General features: G+C 29.2%; 1 protein-coding gene across 1 annotated transcript; it reads left to right on the forward strand.

Moving 5' to 3' along the window:
• Positions 1-7,064: 7,064 nt before the first annotated feature.
• On the forward strand, positions 7,065-11,482 carry LOC137818157 (pectinesterase). Its single transcript, XM_068621410.2, has 2 exons — positions 7,065-8,267; positions 10,511-11,482. Exons 1-2 carry the CDS (start codon positions 7,133-7,135, stop codon positions 11,200-11,202), a joined length of 1,827 nt encoding a protein of 608 aa, XP_068477511.2. The 5' UTR covers positions 7,065-7,132; the 3' UTR covers positions 11,203-11,482.
• Positions 11,483-12,878: the final 1,396 nt, after the last annotated feature.

A 12,878-nucleotide genomic window follows, 5' to 3' on the forward strand; every position in this document is an offset into this window, starting at 1 on the left:
TCATACGTTTTGACACAGTTAAGTTTCTAACAGTTTATTTTTATTGATATGAAAATTCATAGTATTGTAAACAAGATTAATCTTTCATTTAATGAACTACAAAAGTTTGTGATAGAATAGAAAAATTAATTAAACATCTTACATTCTTATAAGAATCATCTTATGATTCCATTATCTTATCACACACATTACACTTGCCATTCCCAACCTTCAGTTTGGAAGCTGTCAGATCTGTGAACAATGTGTTGTGTGTTGTGTGTGTATTTTATTTATGCAGATATACACTCAGATGCAATGTATGCAAATAGATTGAGAGATGAGGTCAAATACTATGGCCCATGACATATAACGTTGTTGTTGGTTTCTAATAATTGTGAAAGTCAGCTCACACGTGTGTCTCATATAAGCTTTGCATTTTAACTTTATTTTTTGGTTAAATTCATGTTGCATCATTCATCCAATCAAAAGCAATTTCAAATTTTCACAACAATGCTCTTTATGTTATCTCCGATTGTTCTTGTTTTTGTAGGAGAATGAAAAGGAAGGTGCAGAAGATGTTAACTTCAATATTTTTTCTCCACAACAACTTTCTGATCTTAACTACCACTTGTCTCAATCTCATCACAATGGCCACCATATTATTAAGTCTCCATTCCAAATCTAACTAGGGTTAGTGCATTCACCATTTTTTTCCATTTTTAGAATATTTGTTATTATATATACTCTTTTGTTTGATGTAAATCACATATCTTAATTTAATAAAAAAAATCTCTTGTAATATCAGAATTATTAATAATATATCATAAGTTAAGTTTTTTAAACTTATTATTATCGACTCTGAATTCTCTATTAAGAAGATTGGTCCTTTTTAACATGGTGTATAACACTAAAAACTTTTCGATACAAGATAAGACCGTTTACATGAAAGGAAAGAAAAAATATGTATTCGATGTAAATGTTTAATATCTTTAATGTAAGAGAATGTATTAAAAATTTCACGTCAATATGATATATGATTAAGTTATAATATATAAATTAATTAAAAGTTCACGTATAATTTGAAAATAATTTTATTATAAGAATTACTTAAACATTTTAAAGTTGTAGTTGATACAATGAAGATGTTCCATGATAACAAATTCATCATGTAACTTACACATCTTCCATCATAAAAAAAATCCAAACATAAATATATTTGTCACATTTTTACTCACATATTCACAAAAGTTCTTTATACTAGTTTCTTCAAATGTTTCATTGCTAAATCAAGAATCATCGACATTTATTCTCCAACTTAATATATATTATATAATTAATTATTTTATTATATTTTTTATTTAACTTGATATATATTTATTATTATATATATAGTCTTTTTCATTGATAACACATTTTAAAATAAATTATTTTATTTTTTTATCTAGTGATAAAGTGTTCATTTAAAAAATCTAACTAGTATTACTTGGATTATGTAAAAGTTATGCATCACTAAGTTCTATAAGAAATATAATTACTTTAAAAAGCCCATTTAAACACGTGGTCGGTGCAATAAAAAAATGAATACGCATGGTTAACAGTATGAAGAAGAACTGAATATTCAAAGTGTACCTTCAAAGACAAAAGTATCAGAAAAGCATAACCATTCATTAAATTACAAATCATCAATAAATATATAATTCTACCCATAAATTAAAAATTCTCAATTGTTTTTTTTAGACAAAAATCATTTTACTTATATAAAATAAATAAATAAATGTTGCAATACAGAGTTAAGGAAAATTTAACTAATTAAAATAGACTAATTACCTAACGAATTAAAATTATTTAATCGGTTACCAAATAATTAGTTAATTACTAACTAAATAACGAAATTCAATCACGCAAATTTATGCAATATATAGCTCCACACCACTTCGATATAAATGCCAAGAAGTTCATTTTTAAAAAATAAGACAATTAAGTTGTGCATGCTTTTCCAAAATAAATTAGTACATATATATACAGCAACATATACAATAATGTAAACTACATCGTCTTTTGTATTTATTTCCCTTCGTCGTATTATAACAAGTACTGCTAATAAATAATGTACTATAAGAAAATAAACACAATAAAATAGTATAAATTTTAATTATTAATACTCTCACTGTCTTAACTCATCTTTTTATTACAGTTGGTTGTGTTCAACGTCCATACAAAAGAAAATTTTACTATATTAGGCGAAAAATAAATGCTACTCGTGTTATGTGTAGTTAAATAAGAATTATTATAAGATTAAATATGTTTTTCGTTTTTTATTATAACGTGAAATTGATTTTTTTTTTTGTAATACAAACTTAAAAACATTTTTTGAGTATATATAATAAGAAAATTATTGGAATGAGTTATTATCGGTGTATGTGACAAATAAATTTTTACTAGGATGTTAAAATATTTCATGTTAACTCATGTTGATGTAGATGTTATAATATTATAATTAACATCGTTCATATTATCATTAGTTACGTAATTTATTTCAATAATTTTTTTAGTGTAATTATTTCGAAAACATAAATTCGGACTAGAGACAAAAATAAATTTTGCGTGAAAGTAAGAACATAAAGATATTTAACCCATTGTTCTATTATTCTGAATAACTTTCACTACAAGAAAATCATGAAATAGAAACTGATTTTATAGACAAAAATAATTAGTTACTATAATGACTAAATTAGAGAGCATTTTATAAACTAAATAAATTTTTGGTTTCTAAATTGGTATCTAATTAGCAACCAAAGTTTTTGCTACCAAATTTAGAATCTAAATAATTGGTAGTTAAAACCTTGGTAGCTAATAAGATATCAATTTAGAAACCATTTAACAATAATAGAAACTATTTTAGAAACCAAAATCTTTTTTAGTTTCTAAAATAGTCTCTAATTTAGTTACTATTGCAACTAATTATTTTGGTCTCTAAAAATTAGTTTCTATTTGATGATTTTCTTGTAGTGCTTAATGATTTGAAAATAAAAATAAAGTGAAATTGAAGGGTGGTTGATCACGTTTTACAATTGGATTAATAACATGGGAGATTAATTAAGCCTCAATGATTATATATTCAATTAAACTGTTTAAATAATTGAGTTCACTCTTTATTTAAGGAAATCCAAATCAAAATCACATGATAACAATAATAGAGTTGAAAAAAGAAAACTGTATGAAAGAGTGCAGATATCTGTTACTAATTAATATACATATCTTCTTTATATAAATATTAGTAGATGATTATGTTAAGGAAGATTTGCATGGCTAATTAGCACTGTGATTGTTCATTAAAGAAGCATTAGGTTAATTCAACAACTCACTTTACTACTGCACATCAACGTGCTTGGTAGGTTGTTAATATTAATTACTCCTAAATTAACAATTAGTGGTCCTCTCTAATTAATTAATATATATATATATATATATATATATATATAATGGTGAGTTGGGTTGTCAGCCATCATACTTATCTCTTCGATGAACACTTTCATTACAAATAGAAAGAATAATTTGTGTTCTAATTTAAAATGAGAAGAGCATAATGAATGAATAAATAAAGTTTATATACTCTTAGAGTATATTTTTTTTTCCATTATAAACAAATAAAAGTTATTCTGAATATGATATTTATAGTAATTAGCACATACTTTATCGAACCTGTATCATATTTAATTCATTGCAGATAAAAAAAAATGTTGATAATTAAAAATAATAACATTAACGGCTTTTATACTTTATATAATACATTTTAAGAGTTTTTTTCAACAAATTTTATAGGATTTTATTGAAAAAATTACAAACCTTTCTATAAGTTAAAATTAATATGTACACAAATTAAAAAAAATTAGAAAAAGCATATATTTTTTGTTGTTGTATATAAACTAGTTTTAATAACTTTTAAAAGAAACTTATTATATTTTTTATTTTTTATTTTCTTTTAATGATTTTTATGAAAAAATGTGTCCTGCCAAATGTTTTTCTGAAAAAAAAAAGAAAAACAATTGTGGATAGAAATTATTCACTTTCCTAAAAGAAATAATTAAGATCCGCTATAATATATACTTTAAATATAAAGTATATCAAAACCAAAAAAATAGTCTCTAATTTAGTCATTATAACAACTAATTATTTTTTTATTTAAAATTGGTTTCTATTTTCATGTTTTCTTGTATTGTACATTTTGAAAATAAACACAATTTAAGTTTTTACCGAATACTTGTATCTTATAAATGGAAAAAAAATCTTTTAAAAACGTCTAAATAGACAAATATGAATATTATAAAAAAATCATTAAATAGAAAATAATTTTATATATTAAAATAATTAGTCATTATACTAATTAAATTAGAGACATTTTTATGAACTAAAAAATTATTGATATCTAAAATAATTTATATTATTAATAAAAAATTATAAAAGTGTTTCGTAACTAAATATTAGTTATTAAGTACTTTGTTCTAAATTAGTCTCTATTAGTATTTTTTTTAAAGACTAATTTAAAATCTAAAATATTAGTAGCTAAAACTTTGATAACTAATTTTAAAAATATTTTATTAATAATCACAATCACATTAGATATCAATAATTTTTTACTTTCTATATTAGTATCTAATTTATTCAATATAGTGATTAATTATTTTTTGTTTCTGGTTATTATTTAATGATTTTTTTTTTTGTAGTGGTACTTATATTTATATATTTATATATATTAATGAAGAATTATATATGTTTATTATTAAAAATATGGTTAATAAAATGCTCCTGAAATAGATATTATTAATTGATAAGTAAGTCATTAATATTGTGATGCAACCTAAACGTAGGGTTTGAAAAAATGAAGATGATGACGTTGCTGCTTCAAGTGTTTAATGGTTAAGTTTGGATTGAAGCCATTTATGTTTGATTCGTGGAAGATGCTTCTCCAAATATACTTAGACTGTGTTTGGACCTAAACTCTTCCAACAAATAATCACGTTCTCAGTAACTTCCTTTCAGATGTACTTTTCGTACTCTAACTTCATTGCATTCGTATAATCCCATTCCCATCAGTATCAACGTAAAACACCAAATCAAAACGTACTAAATTATCCCATGCACTCGTTTTTTTTTACTTCTTTCACCGTAAACTTTTTTGTTGAACAACCTAATGTAAAAAAATTATGATAATACTATAATCTCATCATTAAATACTAACATTTTTTAATTTATTGTTTTTCTTTTATTATTTTTAGCTTAAATTATAGTTACTTCTTGTTTTCTTATGAATCAATAAAATATCTTCCTCACTTAACTAAAGTAGTATAATATGTGTATTTTGATATGTTAATGATCTCATTTATATTGGGATGAAAATGTGTATCTTCTATTGTTGGAGATCTCACATCGACTAGAGAGAGATTAGAGTCTTTCACAGTATATAAGTGGGTGCAAACCTCACCTCATGAACCGGTTTTATGGAGTTGAGTTAGGCTTAAAGTCCACTTCTTTATATGGTATCAGAGCCATTTCGAGTCTATTTTAACGAGTATTTGTTGGGCATATCGTACCACCCGCTATCAGGCCGCTATCGGACCACCCATAATATATAGTCCCACGCACGAGTTGACAGTCTCGGTGTGCCCATGAACCGGTTGTATGGAGTTCAGTTAGATTTAAAGTCCACTTCTTAATACCCATATTGAAATTAACATTAATTATCAACAATGATACATTAATAACTGATATAACTAAAATTAAATACATTATTGACCTAATTTTTTTTTTAGTTTACATATCCTAATTAACTAAACTTTTGTGTAGTAAATTTTGGGTATGATTACCTCAAATAAAAATGGGAAATTATGAATTAAAAATGACATATCATTAGTCTACAAATAGTGTTAAAAAAAGTTGAGATTCTTGTCCTAATTAAACCAAGAGAAAGTGCATAAACACAGATTTAAATTGTTTTGGATTATTTACGAGGAAGAAAGCAAAATTATTCGAAAAACATGCTGATAGACTAATTTAATACGCAGGTTGACAGTTATAATATAAAAAAATGAAAGAAAATGAATATATTATTAATGACAATTATAATTTGAATTAACTAAATAACAAAAGTGAAAATAAGCATATTAAGTATTGCAACTTGTGTTGCTTTAAAGCTTTACAGATAAACAGAATAAAATAATTATATAAAGAATTAGAGAATATAAGAATAATAACCTCTGTCATAGGTATACAAGACCTCTATCTAATTTTATTTTGACCATTAATTAAAAGTTCCTGTTTAAAAGGAAAAAAAGTCAAATTCCGCAATATTATTGGATTTTAATATTTTTTTCACAACTCTTCTTTTTCATCTCTTTTGTCTTTTTGTTTCTTTTCCTTTTTACTACTAATCATGAATCTCTCTATTTTCTTTGTTTTTCATACATATAACAGCTACATGCCATTCAACAACTGAATACGACACAATTCTCACAAACTACCTTAACATCAAATAATCTCCTTAATCATCATCAAAAAATGCTTTTAAAATAAAACTTTTATATTAAAATAGAATTCATGTTTTGATTATACAACCTTAATTTCTTATTCTTTTAATATTTAATAAAATCATATGTTTAATAGATTATTTTAATTTTTAAAGTTATTTTATTTTATTTTGTTTAAAAGTCGTGCTCTTATTAATTCTTAAATCTTAAACAAAATTAAAGAGAAAAAGAAAACGAATACAATTATACAGAGTAATAATATTCTTTTTATTAATATTTTCAATGATTACCAGCTCTAAAAGTTACAGTTTTTTTTTTACTGTTTTAGATAAGAAAAAATGTGAAGTGCGTGATAGGTCCTGCCCTTATTTAGGGAAACTCGTCCTTTTGAAGGGAACTCGTCCTTTCTTCTAAACTTTTCCCTTTTTTCTTTTCATTTTTTATTACATCATTTTCCACATTCACCTAATTTTATTTTTTTAATATCCAAAAATGAGATGCTAAATAGTCATTATTACTAAAAATTTAATTAAAAATGTAAAATTAACACTAATCCAACGTTATAAGTAATTGTTGCTCCGGTGTGTTTCGGCATTCTCACCTTCTCTTTCTTCTTCTGAGACTAAGCCATGACTAACCCAAAACTTCCCTACGCCGGAATCGGAGATTCCGGTGATTCCGGCAACCACATTTCCCTCTCTAAAAAAACCTACAACAAGAAGAAGAAGCTTTTCCTCACACTCTTCGCCACCCTCCTGGTGGCGGCATCCGTCGTGGCCATCGTCGCCGGAGTAAAAAACAAAAACCAAAAGTCCGACAGCAGCAGCAGCACCCCTCTCACCCTCTCCCACCAATCCCACGAGATCATCAAGAGCGCGTGCAGCTCCACATTCTACTCAGAACTCTGCTTCTCCGCAGTGGCTTCAGAACCCAACGTCACCCACAAAGTAACCTCTCACCGTGACGTCATCCAACTCTCCCTCAAGATCACCACGCGCGCGGTGGAGCACAACTACTTCACCGTCAAGAAGCTCTCCACCAAAGGCGGCCTCACGAAGCGCGAGAAAACGGCGCTCCACGACTGCCTCGAAACCATCGACGAGACGCTCGACGAGCTGAGAGAGGCTCAGCACGATCTCGAGCTCTACCCCAACAAGAAAACTCTGTACCAGCACGCCGACGACCTCAAAACCCTCATCAGCGCCGCCATAACCAACCAGGTCACGTGCCTCGACGGCTTCTCGCACGAGGACGCCGATAAGCGCGTCCGGAAGGCTCTGGAAGAAGGACAGGTGCACGTGGAACGCATGTGCAGCAACGCACTCGCCATGACCAAGAACATGACCGACACCGACATTGCCAACTTCGAACAGACCACGAAGCTCCGAAACAACAACGCTGGCCAAAACAGAAAGCTCTTGGCGGAGGAGAGCAATGCCAATGGCGACGGTGTTGTCTGGCCGGAGTGGATTTCTGGTGCCGACAGGCGCCTGCTTCAGGCCGCGGCGGTGAATGCCGATGTGGTGGTGGCGGCGGACGGTAGCGGAGACTTCAAAACGGTGTCGGAGGCCGTGGAAGCCGCTCCGTTGAAGAGTAGTAAGAGGTTTGTTATTAGGATAAAGGCTGGAGTTTACAGAGAGAATGTGGAAGTTCCTAAGAAGAAGACTAACATCATGTTCTTGGGTGACGGAAGAACAAGCACCATCATCACCGCCAGTAGAAATGTCGTTGACGGCAGCACCACCTTCCACTCCGCCACCGTCGGTGAGTTTATCTAACCTTCATTCATTTTTTTTTATCCACTGCATTTTTATTTTCCCTACAAATTTATTTCGTAACATATGCTTTGTTTCAAATAACACGATGGGTTAACGGTAACGTGAGTTTTTGAATTAACGACCCTACCATTAGTAAAAAGGTGTGGCTACAAAAGGATGTTTCATAACATAAATCCTAAAATGTCTTTCATTTTGTCCTTTTGGCATGTTGTTGAAAAAAATGTTAATTTGAGAATTATATAAATTCTACTCTTTACGACCTTTTAAAACAAAAAATCTCCTCACATTTATCCATATTTCAATAAAAAAAAAAATTGTACACGTGTTGTCCTCAGAAAATTCTTTTCATTGATCTTGAAGATATTTTTTGTTACATCTTAGTTTTTAAGGTGACAGAACGTGAGGTTTCTGACAAGTGACAACTAATGCAAAAGTTTAGTGTTATTTTAGTACTAATGTATCTGTCTGAAAATTAAGTGGAGAGAGATTAATGTTGTGAAGCTCTTTCAGTGGTTGATTCATGTGTAATGAATAATAAGTTATGATTGGTCTAGAATATGGTTAGACCAACGACAACATAAATAAACAATGTTAAGTCCTATAATTTCGGGATATTAAGGTCCCAATTCAAGAAGACAACAGGAACAACAATTCCGGGTGAGATCCTAAATTTTCACTGTAACAATGATTTAGAAACCTTTTTCTTCAAATTCAACAATCATTTTCTGTATATATGGTCAGCATGCACATGGGTCGGTTTCCACACTCAACACAAAAACTATTTTTTTGTTGTTGTTTTCTACTCATATGCTTTTCTATCATTTTATATTCTGATTTAATTTTCATTTCTGTTTCAAAATCCTTTTAAATACATTTTCAAAATGGCTTTCTTCTTCAGCTTGCCAATTTTCAAAGGTTTCTGTGTGTTGTTCACTTTTCTAAGGGCACTGTGGACTATGGTTGCCCAGAGTGAAGGACACACTATCTTCTTTCTATGGGCGTTTATATTTGTTTTTTTTCTAAAAGGATAAAGTTTCCTGAATATAAAAAAGGTTTACATTTTTTTTATAAAAGTTAAACATGTTTCTAAAAAGTAACAAAAGTTATACCTGTTTGCAGCACTTCTCCATAAAATACTTTAAGAAAAAGATGATAAAATAAACTTTTCCGTAAATTTAAATTAACTTATGAACAAGTTAAAATTAATTTTTTTTAAAAATTATCTAAAAAAACTTAACATTTACCTATGAGAAAATTTTAATTTATATACAAAATTATTTTAAATTTTCATTTTATTTTTTAACACACCAGCTTCATTCACTTAACACCTAAGTAAAATAATATAATATGTTTGTAGATTGTCTTTTAGTATTATCAAATAAACCTTTTCTTTTAGCTATTATTTCTTAACGGAGAAAGGGTTGGGATACAGCTACACAAAAATTATTCAACTTTTTTTTATCAGCATCTTTATAATTTTGACTTTATATACGCATTGTAGTTATCCTGTCTTTCTCGGCATTTTCCTTTTTCACTTTAAAGCCTAAATTTGATGCCAATGTTTCATTCTGCCTATATATTCTCTTCAATCATGCATGCTTTCTTCTCTAATCGATTTAGACATTATTTTTTTTGTTATGTTTATTACAGAATGAAAACTTTAACTTTAATTAAAAAATAACACTTTTTACTAATATAATACATAACCTCTTCCTTGCACGACACACCAGACACAATCTAAGCACCTATTTGCTTCTCCTTAATATGTTTAGCTAACCTGTCATTATCTTCTGTGATGCCTATGAAACGTCCAACAAACTAAGATTCATTATAAGTAAAATCCAACTTTCATACATGCTTTTGAAACTATTCAATATCATACTATTCTATTTATGCTATAACCACTTTGCATGGTTAAATATCAGATTCATTATTTATATAAATACGTTTCTAGAAACAAAATGAGCATATATATATATAGAGACTTCACGCTTAGTATATAGTTTATTAGAGGAAAAAACTGTAGCATACTATGATTGAGTTTTACTGTTCTGATAAATCTGAAATATTCACCAACAAAATTAAGACTTGAAAGTATATAAACAAAGGTGAATGCACCTCAATCATAGGGTCTAGTTAGATGCTTTTTGGCTTTTCATTTTTGTCTCTTTGATTCTTTTGTGTAGTCAATTTTGAATTTTGAAGTTATGCTTTGTTTTGGTGATGCAGCTGTGGTGGGTGGAAACTTCCTAGCCAGAGACATAACATTCCAAAACACTGCAGGGGCCTCAAAGCACCAAGCTGTGGCCCTAAGAGTAGGAGGGGACCTCTCAGCATTCTACAACTGTGACATCTTAGCGTACCAAGACACCCTCTATGTCCACAACAACCGTCAATTCTTTGTGAATTGCCTGATTGCAGGAACAGTGGATTTCATCTTTGGAAACTCGGCAGTGGTGTTCCAAGACTGTGACATCCACGCGAGGCGTCCTGACTCGGGCCAGAAGAACATGGTGACGGCTCAAGGAAGAGTAGACCCTAACCAGAACACGGGCATTGTGATCCAGAAGTGCAGGATTGGTGCCACTTCGGACTTGGAGTCCGTGAAGAAGAGTTTCAAGACGTATCTTGGGAGGCCATGGAAGGAGTACTCCAGGACTGTGATCATGCAGAGTAGTATCAGTGATGTGATTGACCCTGTTGGGTGGCATGAGTGGAGTGGGAACTTTGCATTGAGCACTTTGGTCTATAGGGAGTATCAGAACACTGGGCCTGGTGCTGGAACCTCCAGTAGGGTCTCTTGGAAAGGGTTCCAGGTCATCACTGATGCTGGTGAGGCCCGGGCTTTTACCCCCGGAAGCTTCATTGGGGGCTCCAGCTGGTTGGGCTCTACAGGCTTTCCTTTCTCTCTTGGGTTGTAAATTAGGTTGAGATTCAGTGTTTTAATTGTTATCTATTATTGTTTGTGATGGTAGAGAGAAAGAAAGCTCACACCCCAAAGATTTAGAACAAAAGAAAAAGGTGAAAGAGAGTGATTGATGCAGAAAAAGGAGTTTTGGAACACACCATCTTCTTCTACCTTAGGCTATTATCACCCACTGCCTAAATAATGGTGAAAATAAGTGTATTTCAAGGTCTTCATCCTTCTGATATTGGATTATTTCGTTTCCATTTAATAAATTTTAGGAGATATTAACTATTTATGATTGTATCAAGAATAAGCTTATTGGTAGTGTTACATGAAAAATATTTAAGCCTTAATGTCATATTAATCTGCATTGATTGGGCAAAACACATTGCTTGGACTAAGTTACCAAAAATATAAAATTTGTATTTTGAATTAATGCATATTTACATTCTAGATTGTGTATTTTATAAATATATACTATGAATTGTATAAATTTTGTATTTTGGATTGTATAATTCATAATATAAATTTTGTATTCTAATAAAATACAAAAATTTATAAATTTTAACTTCTAAATTCAGAGAGTCTCCAAATTTTACATTCTAGAATTAAAAAAAATGTTTAAATGAAAAATATCAAATGATAGTAATTTGGATATTTTTTAAAATATGGGTGTTGAAAGAAAGGCGTGGAGGTGCAGGAAGAAATCGTCCAATGGAATATTTAGTGCTTGCCCATACCCAAACACTACACCCAATTGGGCTGCGGCGTAAATGCTAAGCCTTTTTTTTATCACATGTCTCAAATGCGTTGTTTGAAAAACCAATTACTGCATCATATCTATCTAATTTTATTTTTCAGTGCAATATAAAAAAATAAATAAATGAGGGGGCGTACTAAGAAATGAGATAAGAAAAAATAATTATTTTAAAAACAAAGAAGAACATTTAAGACTACTATGATAAAAAATAATTAATTATTATATTAACCGTGTTTATATAAATAATCTCATATATATTAACAATGATGAGATGATGTTTGAAGAGTTTAAGACTACACAAAGTTTTTATTTAGAAAAAAATAAATAAATTAGTGAAACATTTAATAGATTAATAGTATTGAAGGTATTAAGTTGCAGAAATAAGAAAAATGAGTGGAAGTTGATAACATTCATTTCAAACAACTTGAATGAAGCCTTAAAGCTATAAGACCAAACAATGCACATTTTGTAAATCATTATTTTTTCACATAATTACTTTTCCAAATTATTACATTCTATATAATTAATTTTATAAATTAATTTTTTAAATCAGTTGTTTTTGATAACCTATAATTATAAATTCTCCTTCATTAAAAAAAATTAAAACACAACTCAGAATTCGATTATTTGAAAACCAAATTTTGAGGTTTTCTAGTAAAATTATACCCAATCACGTTTAAAATTCGATTTCTGATAACTAAATTCTGAACTACTATAACAAATTGTTCTTTGGATGATTATTTCACACAATATATTATTAGAATAAAAAAGTTAAAATGTGTTATTTTGGAAAAAAATTACATCAATAGTGTGATTTCTTGGACTTGATTTCATAACAACAACCTTTTTAGATGAAAAGAGTTTTGAAAACATTGTAAAGTAATGAGTTACTATGATGTTTGATAACATTTATGCAATTAAGTTATCCA

Source organism: Phaseolus vulgaris, chromosome 10, assembly GCF_051622355.1.
Source record: "Phaseolus vulgaris cultivar YP4 chromosome 10, ASM5162235v1, whole genome shotgun sequence".
Classification (NCBI taxonomy): domain Eukaryota; kingdom Viridiplantae; phylum Streptophyta; class Magnoliopsida; order Fabales; family Fabaceae; genus Phaseolus; species Phaseolus vulgaris.